This window comes from Dendrobates tinctorius, unplaced genomic scaffold, assembly GCF_039654945.1.
Source record: "Dendrobates tinctorius isolate UK_male_01 unplaced genomic scaffold, ASM3965494v1 ptg000331l, whole genome shotgun sequence".
Taxonomy (NCBI): Eukaryota; Metazoa; Chordata; class Amphibia; order Anura; family Dendrobatidae; genus Dendrobates; species Dendrobates tinctorius.
In genome coordinates, this window is record NW_027361997.1 from 2,809,473 (window position 1) to 2,828,494 (window position 19,022).

Genomic DNA, 19,022 nt, shown 5'->3' on the forward strand with positions numbered 1-19,022 from the left:
AAAAAAAATCCAAAGTTTGGTGAAAATAAATAAATAAATAAATAAATAAAAAAAATTGCACCATATTCCGATACCTGTATCGTCTCCATTTTTCATGATCTGGGGTTGGGTGAGGGCTTATTTTTTGCGCGCCGAGCTGACATTTCTAAGGATACCATTTACGTGCAGATACGATCTTTTTATCGCCCGTTATTGCATTTTCATGCAATGTCACAGCGACCAAAAAAACGTAATTCTGGAGTTTTGATTTTTTTAATTTAGCGAACGGGTTAATCCTTTTTTTTATTGATAGATCAGGCGATTCTGAATGCGGCGATACCTAATATGTGTATGTGTGAGGTTTTTTTATTGTTTTATTTTGAATGGGGCGAAAGGGGGGTGATTTAAACTTAGGTTTCTTTATTTTTTTCATATTTTTTAAAACTTTTTTTTTTATTTAGGCATGCTTCAATTGCCTCCATGGGAGGCTAGAAGCATCCATTATTTGATCGGCTCTGCTACATATAGGCGATGAGCAGATCACCTATATGTAGCAGAATTACAGCATTGCTATGAGCGCCGACCACCGGGTGACGCTCATAGCAATGTCTCATCAACAACCATAGAGGTCTCGAGGAGACCTCTGGTTGTGATGGCAACGCATCGCTGACCCCCATCACGTGACGGGGGTCAGCGATGCGCATATTTCCGGCCTTGCGGCCAGAAGCGCTGGTTAAATCTTGCTGTCAGCATTTGACAGCGGGATTTAACTAGTTAATAGCTATTGCGGGTATTTGTCAGATGTTGAAAACAGCTGACATGTCCCGGCTTTGATGCGGGCTCAAAGCCGGAGCCCCTCATCAAAGCGGGGGTACTGCCATAGGACGTACTATTCCGACCAATGGCAGTAAGGGGTTAACATCTGAGTTGATCCCCTTAACATTTAATGACATGAGACGCACCATGATAGAGCCATTGTCTACAAAAAAAAATATATATATCTCACCCCTTTCCGGGTCCACTGGCCCCCACTATTGACCAAGTAAGTGCCCTACCAAGTAGCACACTCCATACTGGGATAGACACATGATGCCATTACCTAGTAGAAGAAAAAGAAAAGGAAGACAAGAAGGGAGGAGGGAGAAGGGAAGGAAGGTAACAAACAAACTCTTAGTCATGTTACCAAGTGTGACCCCATTCGAAATTAGACTCCAAAAACAAGTCCAGAGCCTGATTACTTTTTGAACTGTGGTCAAAATCCTACTTTGACCATATTCCTTCTCAGATGCCTGTACTGACATCAGAAAGCTGGAAATGTCAATACGCGGGTAAAAAAAAAACCCAGGAAAAAACAAACTAGAAGACTCTGGAGATTTCAAATAGCTGTTATGAGTGCCTTCTTGTACTCCCTGCCAGCCTTGCAGTTGAGACAGTATTATATAATGCGGTCATATTTCTGTAGATATAAGATATGGTAAGCCGTAGTGCAAGTCTCAGGGTCTGTTCATGATGACAACACAGGCAAAATAGTCCTCAATTTTCCATCAGCGCCTGGAAGGATGGTGGTTATTCTCTTGAGATAGGACCGGAGGGTAAGGCACGCTGTTTTTTAGCTGAAACTTGCTGCCAAGCTGGGGACAGCGGTGGAGCAGGAGGGGGTCAGTTCCCTGTTTGGTAGTTTTGGGACTGGAATTTCTAAGGCTGAGCAAAACTGGTGCAGGTCGGCTGCAACTCTAAGGGTGGTAGAGCGGCCATTTCTTCTGGCTGTAAGGGAACCCCCACCTGTACATGATTTGGTTATCTTTCAATGTTGTTAGAAGAGGATGTAGCAGACACGTCCTTTGCAGAGTGACCCAGGAGACGTCTGGCAGGATCTGGCGTTAATTTCCTTCAAATTCAATACTCCGTTTTCTCCCGGCATGGACATTATTTCTTCCTTTAGTCCATAATCTGTGACACAACAAATGATATCACGGGGCAGTGGACATGATCCTTTAGGACGTAGTGCTCTATGTGCCCTATCTAGTTTGATCTGTTGAGCAGGAGGCGCATCCATTGTTTAATTAAAAATAATCTGTAAAATCTTAGGGAGATTTTCCTCGCCATGAGGTTCTGGCAGGCCACGAACCCTAATATTATGTCTGCGACCCCTATTGTCCAAATTCTCCAGGTGCCTTTGATAGTCACAAATTGCTTCATGCTGCGCCATAACCGTGGAATGGAGCTGAGAAACATATGCACAGGTTACAGCATGGTTATCTTCTAGGGTCTCAACTCTGTGTGAAATAAGTTGAATATCTCTCCTTACAGTCGCAATCTCCACTCTGCACGCATCACGCAATTCAGCTATGAGCAGTTTAAAATCTGCCTTTGCGGGAAGTCGCTTCATATACAGTATGAGCGCCATTTATCATGAGCATCATCAGGTGCTGTAAACTCAGTCTGAGGAGGATTCCTGGTCTGTGTTACTAGCAAATTGAGACAAGCGAGGAGTACTTGATATATCAGCTTCTTCACCTGTACATGGATCTTGCCTGTAATTAGAGCCCTGACCTCTTGCTCCTGGGATTGGGGATGTCTCCTGTGCTGCAAGCTGAACTGATACACCCCTCTGTTTGGACAATTCCCCTTGCATGTGTGACTCTTGGAGAGGGGGCAGGATGGATCTGAGGGGGGCTGCAGACTTTTCTGCTCCTGTCTCATATCGGCACGACCCTCCAGTGTCTCAGGGAAAACTTCACTCACCGCTGTGCTTAATTCCCTCTGGTTCCCCTCTAACGCTCCAGGGATCTTGCTGCTGCTCTCTTGTTCCTATATAGTGGTGTTCGGCACCATTGCTCTGTGGGCAGCTGCTGCTCCGTCCGCCCGTATATAAACATCCATCGGTCCTTGGGTCATGGTGCCGGCATTAAGTGTCAGCATCCTTGTCAGTGCATGCTGTGTGGTCTTTCTGACCATAATTTATGGTCCTAGGGCTGCCTTTCAGATATTAAACTGAAATTTTAGGGCTACTCCATCCACTTCCGGGAACACCCCCCCCCCCCCGTCTTAGAAATTTTAAGGATGAAGGCTACATGACGCTCACAGTATCCCCTCTGCTAGTAAAGCCAGAATTGTGCTCTTCTTTTCCTCACTCAAGACTTTTCTTTTCAACTCCTTTGGCATGGTTAAAGGTTATTGTCATTCCTATTACTTTTGGGATATTACTAGCACTTGTTTTGCCATCCAGCTTGTCCTATTGCAAGAGGATTGTGAACACCACAGCAGGGTTTTTATACTTTCCTTTGTTAAATAAGATTTGGCTCAGGTGATCACCTAATCAGAAGCACATTAAGTAGAATGAGGTGTACTCTGGTTGGAATTCAACTGACACTGCAATGGAATGGCTGTCAGACATGTAGAGAAGCTGATTTTTATAAAACTGTGCAGTAGTCTCTTGATTTTTGCCAGAGACGTATATTACTAAAGAGACAAATGATTATATCTCTTTAAATTTGAACCCACCTGGTGATCAAATCAAGAAATGGGGGAAACTTCCATATCAGCCCTGGGCAGACCTAATCTCATCAAATGTGTCTCATTCCCTGCACCATTTATTGGTTTTGGAAAATGCATAATATCTTTAGAGACTTGGTCTGGAAAGGGAGGATTCAAGGATAAAACTTGAAAAACTACAGCTACACAAAGATCAAGGAGGCTTAGCACTCCCTCATACCTGGGGGTACCTTTTAGCATCTCAATTCCAACATTTTAGAGAAAGTGTGCCCTTGTAGGGACTCAAGAGGCAGGGACAGTAGTACTGAAATACCTTGGGGGGGGGGATTTGTTGTAACTCTTAAGAGTCTCACAAACTTAAGGACACCTCAGGAGATTTCCCTACCCTACTTCGTATGTATAAAACATGGTGGGCTTGCAAGAAGCTAGTGGGAATGCGGAATTATTCAAAACATACTCCAATTTGGAATAACCCCTGCTTCAGTGAACGGTAACATTTGGAAGGGTTTGTGAAGTGGAAACAACATGGATTGTGGTATGTGTACCAATTGTATGTAGATGGACACTTACTTTATTGATCATTTAAAACGAGAATTCAACTCGAGTTATTCTGAGCTCTTCAAATACTTATAATGCACTAAGAGCACATGAAAACATTTCCAATCTCTCCATTTAAGACAATGGGATACTAGACTATGTGGTGCAGGGTAAAACGACAAAGGGTATTATCTCTTCGACGTATAACTCTCTGTTACCAAGACTCTTGGGTGACCCTATGGCTGAAGTCAAAATAAGGTAGGAGAGAGACAGACACGTGGGCCATATAGCCATAGAAGAACAGGAGGATATTCTGCAATCTGTAAGTTAGGTTTCGATCAATACGGACCAGTGGAGGTCACAACTGTTTTTGATAGCTGACGATCATTGCCCCCATTGTGGGGAAAAGGGAGCGGATTTCATGCATATGTTCTGTTCATGTTCTCAATTGGGGGGCTGTGGGAGAACGTCAGCAGACTAATTTTGGAGGTCTTTAGCATTCAAGTCCCCCCCAGGCCCTATGGTGTGTGGGGGGGCATCAGAGGCTCCTCTCCAGTGCACTTGGCTATAGCCAAAGTATTTTACCAGGCAAGACTATTGTCAAACATTGGTTGGCACGTAGTCCTCCTTTGATAGATGACATTCGGTGCTTAAATTACTTCAAAGAAAAAATTGACCAGATCTGACAGGAAATTATCTCCAAATCCCCTCATACCATGCACTGTCCTCCCTCCCCCACTGCATCTAACTCACTCTCTGATTTTGAACCAGTCACAGAAGAAGAAGTAAGCAGGCTCCTTGCATCTTCTCGCCCAACTACTTGCACCAGTGACCCATTTCCGTCACATCTCCTCCAGTCCCTTTCCCCTGCTGTCACCCCTCACCTAACTAAAATATTTAACCTCTCTCTCTCTTCTGGTATTTTTCCCTCCTCATTTAAGCATGCCATCATACATCCACTACTTAAAAAACCATCCCTTGACCAAAACTGTGCCGCTAACTATAGACCTGTCTCTAATCTTCCCTTCATCTCTAAACTCCTGGAACGCCTGGTCCACTCCCGTCTTATCCGCTATCTCTCAGAAAACTCTGTTCTCGACCCTCTCCAATCTGGTTTCCGCTCTTTACACTCCACTGAAACTGCCCTCACTAAAGTCTCTAATGATCTGCTAACAGCTAAATCAAATGGTCATTACTCCATGCTAATTCTCTTGGATCTCTCTGCAGCATTCGACACTGTGGATCATCAGCTCCTCCTCACTATGCTCCATTCCATTGGCCTCAAGGACACCGTTCTCTCCTGGTTCTCCTCCTATCTCTCCGACCGCTCCTTTACTGTTTCTTTTGCCGGTTCCTCCTCCTCTCACCTTCCCCTTACTGTTGGGGTTCCTCAAGGATCGGTTCTAGGCCCCCTCCTCTTCTCCTTGTACACTGCCCCTATTGGTCAAACAATCAGTAGATTTGGTTTCCAGTACCATCTCTATGCTGATGACACCCAATTATACGCTTCTTCTCCTGACATCACGCCAGCCTTTCTAGAAAACACTGGCGATTGTCTAAACGCTGTGTCTAATATCATGTCCTCACTATATCTGAAACTGAACCTGTCAAAGACTGAACTCCTTGCGTTTCCTCCCGCTACTAATGTACCTACACCCGACATTGCCATTTCCGTGTGTGGTTCCACTATTACTCCCCAGCAACATGCCCGCTGTCTTGGGGTCATACTTGATTCCGAGCTTTCCTTTGCCCCCCACATTCGATCACTGGCTCGCTCTTGTCATCTGCACCTCAAAAACATTTCTAGAATTCGACCTTTTCTTACTTTTGACTCTGCAAAAACTCTTACTGTTTCTCTTATTCATTCTCGTCTCGACTATTGTAACTCTCTTCTAATCGGTCTCCCTCTTACCAAACTCTCCCCTCTCCAATCTGTCTTGAATGCTGCAGCCAGGATCATATTCCTCACCAATCGTTACACCGATGCCTCTACCTTGTGCCAGTCATTACACTGGCTACCCATCCACTCCAGAATTCAGTATAAACTTATTACCCTCACCCACAAAGCCCTCCATGGCTCAGCACCACCCTACATCTCCTCCCTTGTTTCAGTATACCACCCTACCCGCGCCCTCCGTTCTGCTGATGACCTGAGGTTAGTATCCTCAATAGTCAGAACCTCCCACTCCCGTCTCCAAGACTTTACACGTGCCGCGCCAATTCTTTGGAATGCACTTCCCAGGTCAATACGATTAGTCCCCAATCCCCACAATTTTAAGCGTGTCCTGAAAACGCATTTATTCAGACTGGCCTATCGCCTCAACACATTAACCTAACCTATCCCTGTGTGGCAGAGCCAAAAGTTTTACCATAACCAGGTTCCCAGCATCATGTTCCCACATGCTTTATGCATCCATTAGCCCTCTGTGTCTGTACTGTTACACACTTAACATTATGGCTGGTCCATACAATCAGGGCAACTGTTACCACCCACCTTTCGTGTCTACCTCTTTCCTTATAGACTGTAAGCTTGCGAGCAGGGCCCTCACTCCTCTTGGTATTTGTTATAATCTACTGTATGTGATTATTGTTATGCTGTAATGTCTATTGTCTGTACAAATCCCCTCTGAAATGTAAAGTGCTGCGGAATATGTCGGCGCTATAAAAATAAAATTTATTATTATTATTATTATTAAATAATACAATCCTAATGGAGAAAAGGGTATTGTCACGGTTCCACCCTTCAGGGTGTCTGGGATGCAGTTACTGACAGCTCAGCCATCCAATCCGGTACAGGGGCATGCTGAAGCTGTCAGTACATTGATGGACAGCATGGCCATCCAATCTGGTACAAGGGGCGCGCTAAGCTGTCAGTGTGTTGATTAACAGCTCGACTAACCAATCTGTGACTGGGAGGCGTCAGCTGTCTCAGGTTTTCACTATCCCGGGTAATTGCCATGCCTACTTAACTGAGCAGCTTCTCCCAGCCCACTGCCAAACGTATATTCATCTTTTGTGCTCTGTTTGCTTGATCTGTTGCCTGACTTTGGACTTCGTTCTGACCATCCGCCTGTTTAACCCCTCTAGCTCTGATCCATTAAGCTCCCGGTACTCTGACCTCGGAATGTTACCGGACTACGCTTTTGTCTCTTCCTTCTGTTTATGAATTTCCCTCCTGACTTCTGACCTTGGACTCCTTTACCACTCCAACTCACGGCTTGGCCGTGAGAAGTGACTAGCGTCACAGGTATAGGAGCCACCGGTAAATTCGGAAAAAAAAATGGGGTGATTGGATCAGATGGCCCGGCAGGTGTGTCTGAGGAGCTGGTGTCAGATATGCTCTTTAACTTATTAATTCTGGGTTAAAAAATATAAACTACATATCGGGGTATTGCTTAGTCTTTCAGTATGTAGAGTCAGATTGCCTTATTTAAACTGTTTTATATACAAGGCATACCAAGGAAGTGGGGGGATGGTGGGGTGTAAAGGGAGATGGGAAATTATCCTCATGGTCTGTGGTTATGCATGTTGGCAACGTCTAGGTTGATATGGCATATTATGCATCTGTAACTGTTTGCTGTAATTAAAGCTGTCATGTCTTTTGTTTCAATAAAAGCTTTCTTGATTAAAATAAACAAATAAATAAATAAGCACGCCGGTGATTTTTTTTTTCAGCACTGGAGTGGTATCACTAATGTGAGTTCCCTACCCATAGTAAAATACTTACCAGTTGCCGTCTTCTGCTGTTCTTGACGCCTCTCCTGTCGGTCTTCTGCAGGTTGTGACCAGCCGGATCGCTCCACTATCCAGATCCGGAAGTCACTTGTAAATGTAAGTCTATGAGAACCAGAACGAGGTCAGAGCGACACCCCCATAGACTTACACTGAGAGCTTCTTATCAGTCAGGAGCTGCGGCCATAAGATGGGGGAGCAGGACCGCACCAGCGTCGGGAGGAGCAGAAGACAGCAGGTGTTTTCTAGGGACAGGGAACTTACATCAGTGATTCCACTCCAGCGATGAAGCAAAAGAAATGCCAGAGTGGTGCTTAAATTGAGAAGTTATCAGATGTAACGGCACCATGTGGAATCCCACAGAACTAATAGGCGTTATTTCATAGGTAAAAGACCCATTATTAGTAACAGATGTCAAGTGACCATCTCACCTCTCCAGTCAGTAGGTAGATGATCTTCAGTGTGAGACTTAAGATCTTCCCAGTCATGAGACTCCTGTCCATCTCTATAATGGCGCTCCAATCGTCTACTCAATGTCCACTTATCGCCTTTCCATCAGATGAGCAGCGTCTACAGAATGAAGCCTGAAACATGAAGGGACATGATACGTTATATAGTGGGCCAATGACTGCACTCACATAGAGTACTACTACTCGGACTAATGACTCTGGGTTTAGGCATGCAGCACTAGCCAAAAGTTAGGCCACACCTGTTCACTGAATGGTTTTCCTTGTTCTTATTGGGATGTGAACATTGTAGATTCAGACTGTAGGCAGCAAACCACAAAGGAACCCATACGGAAACATGGAGGAAACACGTGGGAAACAGACCAGAATCTGTGGTATACCTTACATTCTTCAATGTACCCCATTTTTATTCTCATACGTTGCTTTACAATCCCTCCTTGGCATTGTCTCAAGCATTTAAATATAAAGTAAAAGATTCAGAATAGTAAATGCTTACATGAAGGGAACCCACAAAGGTAATATATAGTAATATAATGTCAATTTTAATAAGAATAATCTAAAAAGGACTAACAACAACCAAACAACACAAACACCACACTGTAAAAAAAACTCTAGGTCAACCCTATAAAAATTGCCGTCGCCTTTAATCCTGGCTACCAGTGTAGGAGGGCAATTGGTACCCCTGCTCCTCGGCGGCTGTCCCTCTCTGCTCTAGAAAGCCTTATGTAAGTGATGGCAAGCACTCACTCACATCACACTTGGGGTGAATCACGGATAGACAACCGGGGCAAGAGGGCAAAAAATCACAATGGATAAACAGGTTTTCTGGATGTAGTCAATTCCTAAGGGAAGAGAAACTAGGTGCATATCCCCGATGTATCAGGATATAATTAAAGGTAACATAAGCAGGACCCTTCTACGGAACCTAAACTGTACCCTAAACTGGACACCTGCCTAGACAGCGGAAGTTGACACCCTACGGCCTACGGCACGGTGGCTCAGTGGATAAAACTGCAGCCTTGCAGCGCTGAGGTCCTGGGTTCGATTCCCACCAAGGACAACATCTGCAAGGAGTTTGTATGTTCTCCCCGTGTTTGCGTGGGTTTCCTCCGGGCACTCCGGTTTCCTCCCACATTATAAAGACATACTGCTAGGGAATTTAGATTGTGAGCCCCATCGGGGACAGTGATGATAATATGTGCAAACTGTAAAGCGCTGCGGAATATGTTAGCGCTATATAAAAAAAAAATAAAATAAAATAAAAAAAATAAAAATAAATACTTTGCAGTGGATATGGCACCCCCGCTCTATATAACCTAAACTGTACCCTAAACTGGACACCTGCCGAGACAGCGGAAGTTGGCACCCTACTTTACATGGGATATGGCACCCCCGCTCTAAGGCGGTTGTTCCTGGAAAGCCCCAGGGAGGGCATAACTCCACAGGAACAAAGGATAAAGACCCACACTTGACCACAACGGGTCCTAAGTATTGATAGTGTGGACCTGCCTCATAGATGTAACAAGGAGGAGGAAGCAATCATGCCAGTATATGAAGACAGAAGGAAAGGGGGACTTTTCAGATGTGTGGCTTGTTAAATCTCTATGCGTTTCACCTGACACAGGCTCGTCTGGAGGTAGGATACATTGATGCTTTTTCAGGGTGCCAACCTCCGCTGGTAGCCAGGATTAAACGCGAGGGCAATTTTTATAGGGTTGATCTAGAGTTCACATTTCAGTGTGACGTTTGTATTGTTTGGTTGTTGTTAGTCCTTTTTAGATTCTTATTAAAAGTTACATTTTGATAGCGGGCAGGAGTGCAGGAGTGCAGTGATGATAGCGGCCCCTGTCGGGCAGGAGTGCAGTAATGATAGCAGCCCCTGTCGGGCAGGAGTGCAGTGATGATAGTGGCCCCTGTTAGGCAGGAGTGCACTAATGAAAGTGGCCCCTGTTAGGCAGGAGTGCACTAATGAAAGTGGCCCCTGTCGGGCAGGACTGCACTGATGATAGTGGCCCCTGTCGGGCAAGAGTGCACTGATGATAGTGACCCCTGTCGGGCAGGAATGCAGTGATGATGGTGGCCCCTGTCGGGCAGGAATGCAGTGATGATGGTGGCCCCTGTCGGGCAGGAGTGCAGTGATGATAGTGGTCCCTGTTGGGCAGGAGTGCAGTGATGAAAGTGGCCCCTGACGGTCAGGAGTGCAGTGATGATAATGGCCCCTGTCGGGCAGGAGTGCACTGATGATAGTGGCCCCTGTCAGGCAGGAGTGCAGTGAAGATGGTGGCCCCTGTCGGGCAGGAGTGCACTGATGATAGTGGCCCCTGTCAGGCAGGAGTGCAGTGAAGATGGTGGCCCCTGTCGGGCAGGAGTGCACTGATGATAGTGGCCCCTGTCAGGCAGGAGTGCAGTGAAGATGGTGGCCCCTGTCGGGCAGGAGTGCAGTGATGATGGTGGCCCGTCGGGCAGGAGTGCAGTGATGATAGTGGTCCCTGTTGGGCAGGAGTGCAGTGATGAAAGTGGCCCCTGACGGTCAGGAGTGCAGTGATGATAATGGCCCCTGTCGGGCAGGAGTGCACTGATGATAGTGGCCCCTGTCAGGCAGGAGTGCAGTGAAGATGGTGGCCCCTGTCGGGCAGGAGTGCACTGATGATAGTGGCCCCTGTCAGGCAGGAGTGCAGTGAAGATGGTGGCCCCTGTCGGGCAGGAGTGCAGTGATGATGGTGGCCCCTGTCGGGCAGGAGTGCAGTGATGATAGTGGTCCCTGTTGGGCAGGAGTGCAGTGATGAAAGTGGCCCCTGACGGTCAGGAGTGCAGTGATGATAATGGCCCCTGTCGGGCAGGAGTGCACTGATGATAGTGGCCCCTGTCAGGCAGGAGTGCAGTGAAGATGGTGGCCCCTGTCGGGCAGGAGTGCAGTGATGATGGTGGCCCCTGTCGGGCAGGAGTGCAGTGATGATAGTGGCCCCTGTCGGGCAGGAGTGCAGTGATGATAGTGGCCCCTATCAGGCAGGAGTGCACTGATGATAGTGGCCCCTATTGAGCAGGAGTGCACTGATTGTCGGGCAGGAGTGCAGTGATGATAGTGGCCCGTCAGGCAGGAGTGCAGTGACGATGGTGGCCCCTGTCGGGCAGGAGTGCAGTGATGAGTGGCCATTGTCGGGCAGGAGTGCAGTGATGGTAGTGGCCCCTGTCGGGCAGGAGTGCAGTGATGATAGTGGCCCGGGGCCGCATTTAGAGTTTATGCTGCCCAAGGCATTTTAGTGCTGCCTACCCCATTGGTGAGTATGACTAATGCAGACACTTAGTGCAGTGACTTAGGCTACTTTCACATCAGCGATTTTTGCCATTCGCGGCAGATCCGGCAGTTTTTCCACATCTGCCGTGTAACGGATCACTTACGGCAACACGCGTTTGGTCTCATTCATTTCCTATGGGACTTGCGGACATGTGCCACATTGCAGTGCATTATATCTGTGCAGAAAGCTTCTTGCACCATGCTCTTAGCATGGTCTAAATCTTTGTGATCCGGGGGTCACCACGGCAACGATTGGGCCACAGCAATGATGTCGCATGGGTGCTGATCTGAAGGCAGAGGGAGCTCCCATGCTTCTGGCTGCCTCCTGAATATTGTGATCGCTTGTGATCACTGCATTAATGGTGATAACAGCGAGGGGCGGTGCTGGCACCACTCCTGGTTATCAGTGCAGGAGCAGATTAGTGCAGATTGACTGACTGATCACAGGCCCTGAGATTACACACAGTGACAGTTCAAAGTTGAGACGGACACATGGTGTGGGAACTGAAATCCTCTCATGACAAGCTATGTCCATCATTGGACATAAAGGGGTTAATTAGAAAACTATGGTGAGTCTACAGTGCCCGATTACAGACATTTTTAAAATGGGAGCCCCTGTCGGGTAGAGGTAGTGCCATAGATGTAAGTCAGATAAAACGCCAACGTAAATCAGGCCTCTCCATTCTTGTTCATGGAGGGGGATCCTAATTAAGAGGCATATGACCAAGAATTGCCTTCAGGATACAACCCCCCAGTACTTGTTTTAATTCCCAGAATATAGATTTTAAGAAATAAAGCTTAAAGGGAACCAGTCATGTGAAAAAGTGCTATTAACCTGCATATAGGGGGCTAATGGTGTCCTGAAGCCATGCTGCCACCACACTGAAAGCCTGGCTGCTTTATGCTTTCAGTTACAGCTCAGAACATAGCGATCTGCGGCTATAACCATGTCCTGCCCTGACAGCTGGCTTTGTACTGATGCACTGCTGGCTGTCAGTCACTGCAGGGGTGGGGTGTCAGCGGCCGCTCACTACGTACTGAGCAAGACTGCGGGGAGAAATAAAGTCCATTTTCTCCTGGCGGCTGAGCCTTCAGTGTGGCGACTGTACAGCTTCAGAGCATTATTACCTGCAGGTTAACATCACTTTTTCACAGCCAAGTTGTCTTTAACCTCTTCCCCTTCATTTTATTTTTATCCTCCCCATGTTCCAATACATATCACTTGTTGATTTTTCCTTTTACATAGCCTTATGAGGTTTTGCTTCGAGGGCTGAGCTGTAGGTTTGAATGACATCATTCATTTTATCATACAATCTAGCAGAAAATTGGAGAAAAAAAAATTAAAGTGCAGTAGAATGGGTAAAGTAATGCAATGCTGACATTCAAATTTTTTATTTATTTATGGGTTTTTAAAACAGATTTTTATATTTTGGAATATCAGACATTTATGGACATGTTTATTTTCTTTATTTTTAAAGGGGGTTCATTTTTTTTCCTGTATTTTCTAGTTTTGCTAGGGGGATTTAATAAAAAGATGATGTGCTGGCAGCTGGGTTCAAATGAACACACCACAGTTTCATTCGGTATGTAGGGGTCGTTCGCAGATATTAGAAATGAGCTCCTATTGAAATGAATGAGATGCGGTGTTCCTGCTTCATTCAGCTGTTAGAGCAGATATTGGCTTATCGGTGGGGGTGCTGCACCGTACTGATTTACTATTGAGGGCTTATCCTTAGGATAGGTCATCAATATCTTAAAGTGACCCGGTGAGTAAATGCACGCTGCCCAACCATAGGCATGAATGACAGGTGGCGGTGATCTGTAGACAGGTATGTTTCCCTTAACAGTGCAGCAAGAAAACAGTTTGAAAGCCAGCGGGGGACTATAGGGAGAAGTGTCCTGTTTGGTGTGCCACACACACACGCTCCAGTTGGCTTTTCTACACCCCAGCTATCTGACAGATGTCGTGAGACCTGTCAATCACATGGAGCGCTGCAGGAACAAGTCGGTCAGGGGGCCGCACCAAACTAGTCAAGTGTTTCCCGATGGTCCCAGGCCAACTCCTAAAACTGTTCTCTCCGGAATATTACAGAGAAAAATATACCTAGGTGCAATTGTGCAACCAGACTGATTCATGCGGCTAATGATTTGGAGAGCATGAATCATGTGGCAGGTTCTCTTTAAAGGGATCCCGTCACCAGACATTCCCCATATAGAGTGCAGACAGCATCTTTACGGGATCTTTTACAACGTTCTAATTTTTGTAAATATGTCCCCAATCTGTTCTGCAGGACACACACACACAAAAGTTTTTATTATTCACACAGTATACACTGTCCAGTCCGATTGGCGTCTCTGGTCTATATACAGCACCCCCCTCTCTTTCATGATTGCCGTCCTCCTTCCCTGCTTTATGTGGATGACACGCACGTCATCCACAGGGTGTCCCACATTCTGCACTGTAGTGCATATGCGCCACAAAAGGCCAAAGAGATGACCCATAGGTAAAGGAATCACATGAATGCTACAGCGATCAGAAAAAAGGAGGTGTCAGATCAGGCCCAGAGACGCCCATCGGACCACACTGACTATAATAAAAGGGCTTTTTGTGCCTTGCAGAGCAGATTGGGAGCCAGCATACCAGTGTGCAGTATATAAGGGCGCACAGTGCCAGGCGACAGGTTCCCTTTACTCATGCCATGCCCAGAAGCCAGCCTCTCAGACATCCAGGCCATTTCCAGCAAATATCCGACAATGGGAAACTATTCCCCATATATATTACCCCATACACATACGAGCCTGATATGGCAGCAGATTCCCACAGGGACCTACACACTGATTGTGGCATCCGTGAGCCCACCCCAGGGGCAGATGATGCCTGCTGCAGCCCACCCTCAGGGCAGCGCTGCCCATGGGGCCCTGTCCTCCATAGCAGCCTGCAGCCATTATTTCTCCTCTCACCCCCTGCACACAGGGGAAATAATGTTCCCATTAGTGTTTGAGTCCGCAGCGTATTATCCGCATGCGCAAACCCATGCAAAATGCATGTTTACGCAGTGTTTTTTTATGCGCAACATCATACGCATGATTGAAAAAACAGAGCGCATGCGTGTATACATTTTTGCATGCGTTTGCATTACTTATGCGCATGCGTTCGATAGGACACCAGACAAAAATAGGCGCGTCTCATGGGATTTCTATTTACATTTTGAAGAAAGCATGCGTTCCTATACAGTAATGCGTTTTTTACGCCCTCATCTGCATGACTGCGCATATGACACCTTAAAAAATGCAACATGTTGCGTTCGCCGTGCACCGCAAAACGACGCATGCGTACGCATACAAACACATAGAAAGCAAAAAGATGTGTGTACCAAAGGCGCGATCAACCCCAAAATCAAAGTTATAGAATAATATCCAAAGATACTAAGAGAATAATAATGATAAATTTTTATTAGCATATGAAAAAACACACACTCCAAAGACAAAGAGATCCCATAATGGGGATTTATTGCTCACCTCCTCCAAAATGCTGGGCAAAAGCACACGAAATAGAACCGTATCATACAATGTAAAAATACATGTGGAAGGTGGGACCTGAATAAAGCATGTAATGAACAAAATCTCACTTTATAACATAACAAGGCATTGTGCACATGATACTAGAGAATATAATACATATAAAACCTGGAGTCTGGTTAAATAAACTTAGTATGAATAAACATGAGAACTTGGGCCTCTATTGTAACACATAGAAATGGACCAGATGATAGATATCACACAGTAGTTCTCAATATACCGTATTTTTCGGACCATAAGATGCACTTTTTTCCCCAAAAATTTTTGGGGAAAGTGGGGGGTGCGTCTTATGGTCGCAATGCACGGTACCTGGTGCGCTGGTGGCAGCGGGCTGTGCTCCGGTGCAGGGGCGGCGGCTCCGCCGGCGTTTCTTCGCAGCCCGGAGGCCACCGCACACCCCTTGCTGGGCACCGCCATGTTGCGGTGGCCTCCGGGAGCATGGACGCCGGCAAGATGGCCGCCGGTCCGGGGACGGCGCATGTGCAGCTTCAGATCTCGTGCCAAGATCTCGGGGGGCGAGATTCAAATCTCGGCAACAAGATCTCGTCCCCCGAGATCTTGGCACGAGATCTGAAGCTGCGCATGCGCCGTCCCCGGACCGGCGGCCATCTTGCCGGCGTCCATGCTCCCGGAGGCCACCGCAACATGGCGGCGCCCAGCAAGAGGTGTGCGGTGGCCTCCGGGCTGCGAAGAAACGCCGGCGGAGCCGCCGCCCCTGCACAGGAGCACAGCCCGCTGCCACCACCGCACCGCAGAGCACCGCCCGCTGCCACCACCGCAGAGCCCACCTGTCCCTGCCACAGCTGCCCCTGCCACAGCTGCCCCTGCCTCAGTTGCCCCTGCCACAGCTGCCCCTGCCCACCTGCCCCTGCCCCAGCACAGCTGCCCCTGCCCACCTGCCCCTGCCACAGCTGCCCCTGCCACAGCTGCCCCTGCACAGCCCACCCGCCGCAGCCCCAGTGCAGCTGCCCCAGCACAGAGCCGCCGCCACCGCACGAGCCTGGACCACTGAATGACCCCTGTGACTACTTCTCCACCTGTGCCGGATCCCTTCCCAGTATTCGGACTGTAAGACGGACCCCCATTTGACACATTATTATTTTTTTCCCTATTTTCCTTCTGAAAATAGGGGTGCGTCTTATGGTCCGGTGCGTCTTATAGTCAGAAAAATACGGTAAATTATACTAACAAGCTAGCATCGCAAATAAGCTTGTACCAATGTGAATTGCCATACGGATTAGACCTCTATCTGGAGAGATGCACAAAACATGATAGAATATCACAATAAATGAAACACATCACTCTATATGAGGTATAGATAGATTGAAGCCCCTCAGAGGCAAATAAGCCTCAAGTTATAACATAGAATATAACGAGTTCCTATAAGTACACCACTAGGGCTGCAAATGGCAAGACAAAAAACGTCTCCAGGAAATAAGGCAGAAAATGCCTGAATAACAAAACCCAGTCCAGGCAAGAACACATGACCAAATGCCCACATGATGTACCAGGAGGAGGTGGGTGGAAACCCCACGCGTATCGCCAACGTAGCGTGGCTTCCTCAGGGGAAAATGGAGATGGATCCCAATCACAATGATGTGCCTTTTACATGCTATTAAATCCATAAAGATTACTCACATGTGGAGCTAGTTCAACATACAGCGGACCGGCGTCCGGAAGTGATGACAGCGCTTGCGTCGCAAAGTACTCAGTATAGGCTGGTAGTAAGAGGCAGTCAAAGAAACCTCGCGCATGCGCTAGTACCACATACAGCGGGCCGGCGTCCGGAAATGATGATGGCGCTTGCGTCGCAAAGCACTCAGTATAGGCTGGTAATAAGAGGCAGTCAAAGAAACCTCGCGCATGCGCAATGTATCGTTAATACGCTGAAAACATTGGTACAGATTACCATACGTGAAGCCGGTTTGGTATGCAGGAAGTCGGCGTCCAAGAACAATAAGGCTGTGTGCACACGCTGAGGATTCTGCTGCGGATCCGCAGCGGATTTGGCCCTGCGGATCCGCAGCAGTTTCAGTTTCCCATTATTCCCTATGGGAATTAAAAACCGCTGTGCAGATGCTGCGGAATTTTCCGGCTGGATTTTGATGCGGTTTCAAATCCGCAGAAAGAATTGCATGTCAATTCTTTCTACGGATTTCGCAGCAGTTTACCATCTCCTCCATTGTGGAGATGATAAACCGCAGGGCAAAACCACAGGCTAATCCGCAGATAAACTGCAGGTCTTTTGACCTGCGGATTTATCTGCGTATTTTGCAAAATCCGCGCGGATGAATCCGCAGCAGAATCCGCAGCGTGTGCACACAGCCTAAGTGCGCAAGCGCAGATATGCCAGACGTCATGAGGCACTCGATCTTAGCTAACAGTAAAAAAGTAAACAAAAGAGCTTTATACATGCGCAATAATATACAACTGATATGCCATAGACTGAATCTAGATTATCATATATGAAGCTATTCAGCATGCATGAAATCGGTATCCAGAGAACATGAGTGCGCAAGTGCAATCAGAACATTAGTTAAAAGCCAACAATACAAAACAATAAAAGTTTTGACACATGCGCAGTATGCGACAAATATCCAGCGAGCGCAGCTATATGATTGCAATAGAATATGCATATAATGGTAATCAAAGCAAATACGCCAATGCCAGTACATAAATAAATACCAATCGTGGTTGGTGAAAAACAAAATGCCTAAGTGAAGCACTATATTAAAAATGTGCCAGGCACCACATGAAAGGGGGGGTAGCAATCATGGCTACAGATGGTAAGCAAAAAATAAATAAATACAGGGACGCTTTGTTGTACCAGCGCCTATTATCAAAAAATACAGAGCCTAAAATTGTATAGGCACTTATATAAGCACCCCATATCAGATGGTGAGCGCCGCAGAAAACCAACACAAACAGCATTTCACAAAAACCCCATATAACACTCGGATAGGTAGTGTCCAAACCACAAATAGGGAAAAAGACAATCAATAAATGGACAGAGAAATCCTTATGACGATCCTATCTCAGATGTAAAGAAACATGCCTGGCAACATGGATCCTAAGGCCTCTTTCACACTTTAGTTAAAATCCGCCAAAAAGGCAGACAAGCAGATCCGTTCTCAACTGATGTGAACGGATGGCACAGGATCCGTTTTTAGACGGATCGAGGAAGGAGAGAGAGAGAGAGAGAATTTTTTTTTTTTGTCCGGCACCCAGACAGAATTTGGGGTTAATTCAGTGTCTGGAGGATCCGCTGGCCAAAAAAACGTTGCATGCTCCGTTTGGAAATCTTTGAGGATGTTGACGGACACTAACATTGTGGCGGATCCTCACAAAAACGGATGCAACGGACGGCAATCAGTCAGGATCCGCCAATAATGAAAGTCAATGGGGGAAAAAACGGATCCGCAAAGAAAAATGGCGGATCCGTTTTTTTTCAAAATTGGCGGATCTTGACTGATTGTCAAAAACGGAAGTGTGAAAGAGGCCTAATGAACACTCTAAGTGCTATGAATTAACCCCCATATTGAATACATGAAGGGGCAGCAAAAAACAACACAGCACAAAGGATATGTGCATTTCAATCAATAAGATGCAGTACTGAAAAAATATGTTCATTTATCAAAAAAATGATCCCTATAAGAGCATCACTCAGATATATAGATTATAAAAAGGAACATATCCAACAGCATTGGTAATAATGAAACTTCAAAATTACTCAATACTGAGATAGTAAAATAATGATCGTAAAGTTCTTCCTTCCCTATCCTGTCCCCTTTTCTTTTTCGTTTGTGCTTTTTCACTTCCTTTCCCTACAAAACTTCAGAAATAGTGTATTTAGACCACAGATCAATGTCACTAAGATGAGTATATAGCAACAAAGCAAGTTATTTAATATCACATACTTAGCATAATTAGACAAAACA

At 46.4% G+C, this 19,022-nt stretch overlaps 1 protein-coding gene across 3 annotated transcripts in view; it reads right to left on the reverse strand.

Moving 5' to 3' along the window:
- The window catches only part of LOC141074258 (uncharacterized), a 114,843-nt gene that overhangs the window by 92,635 nt on the left and 3,186 nt on the right, over positions 1-19,022 (reverse strand). For all 3 annotated transcript variants that reach the window (XM_073561880.1, XM_073561878.1, XM_073561879.1), the window contains exon 2: positions 8,175-8,327. In XM_073561880.1, coding sequence (XP_073417981.1) covers positions 8,175-8,246 — 72 coding nt within the window. In that variant the 5' untranslated portion in view covers positions 8,247-8,327. The remainder of the gene's footprint in view (positions 1-8,174; positions 8,328-19,022) is intronic.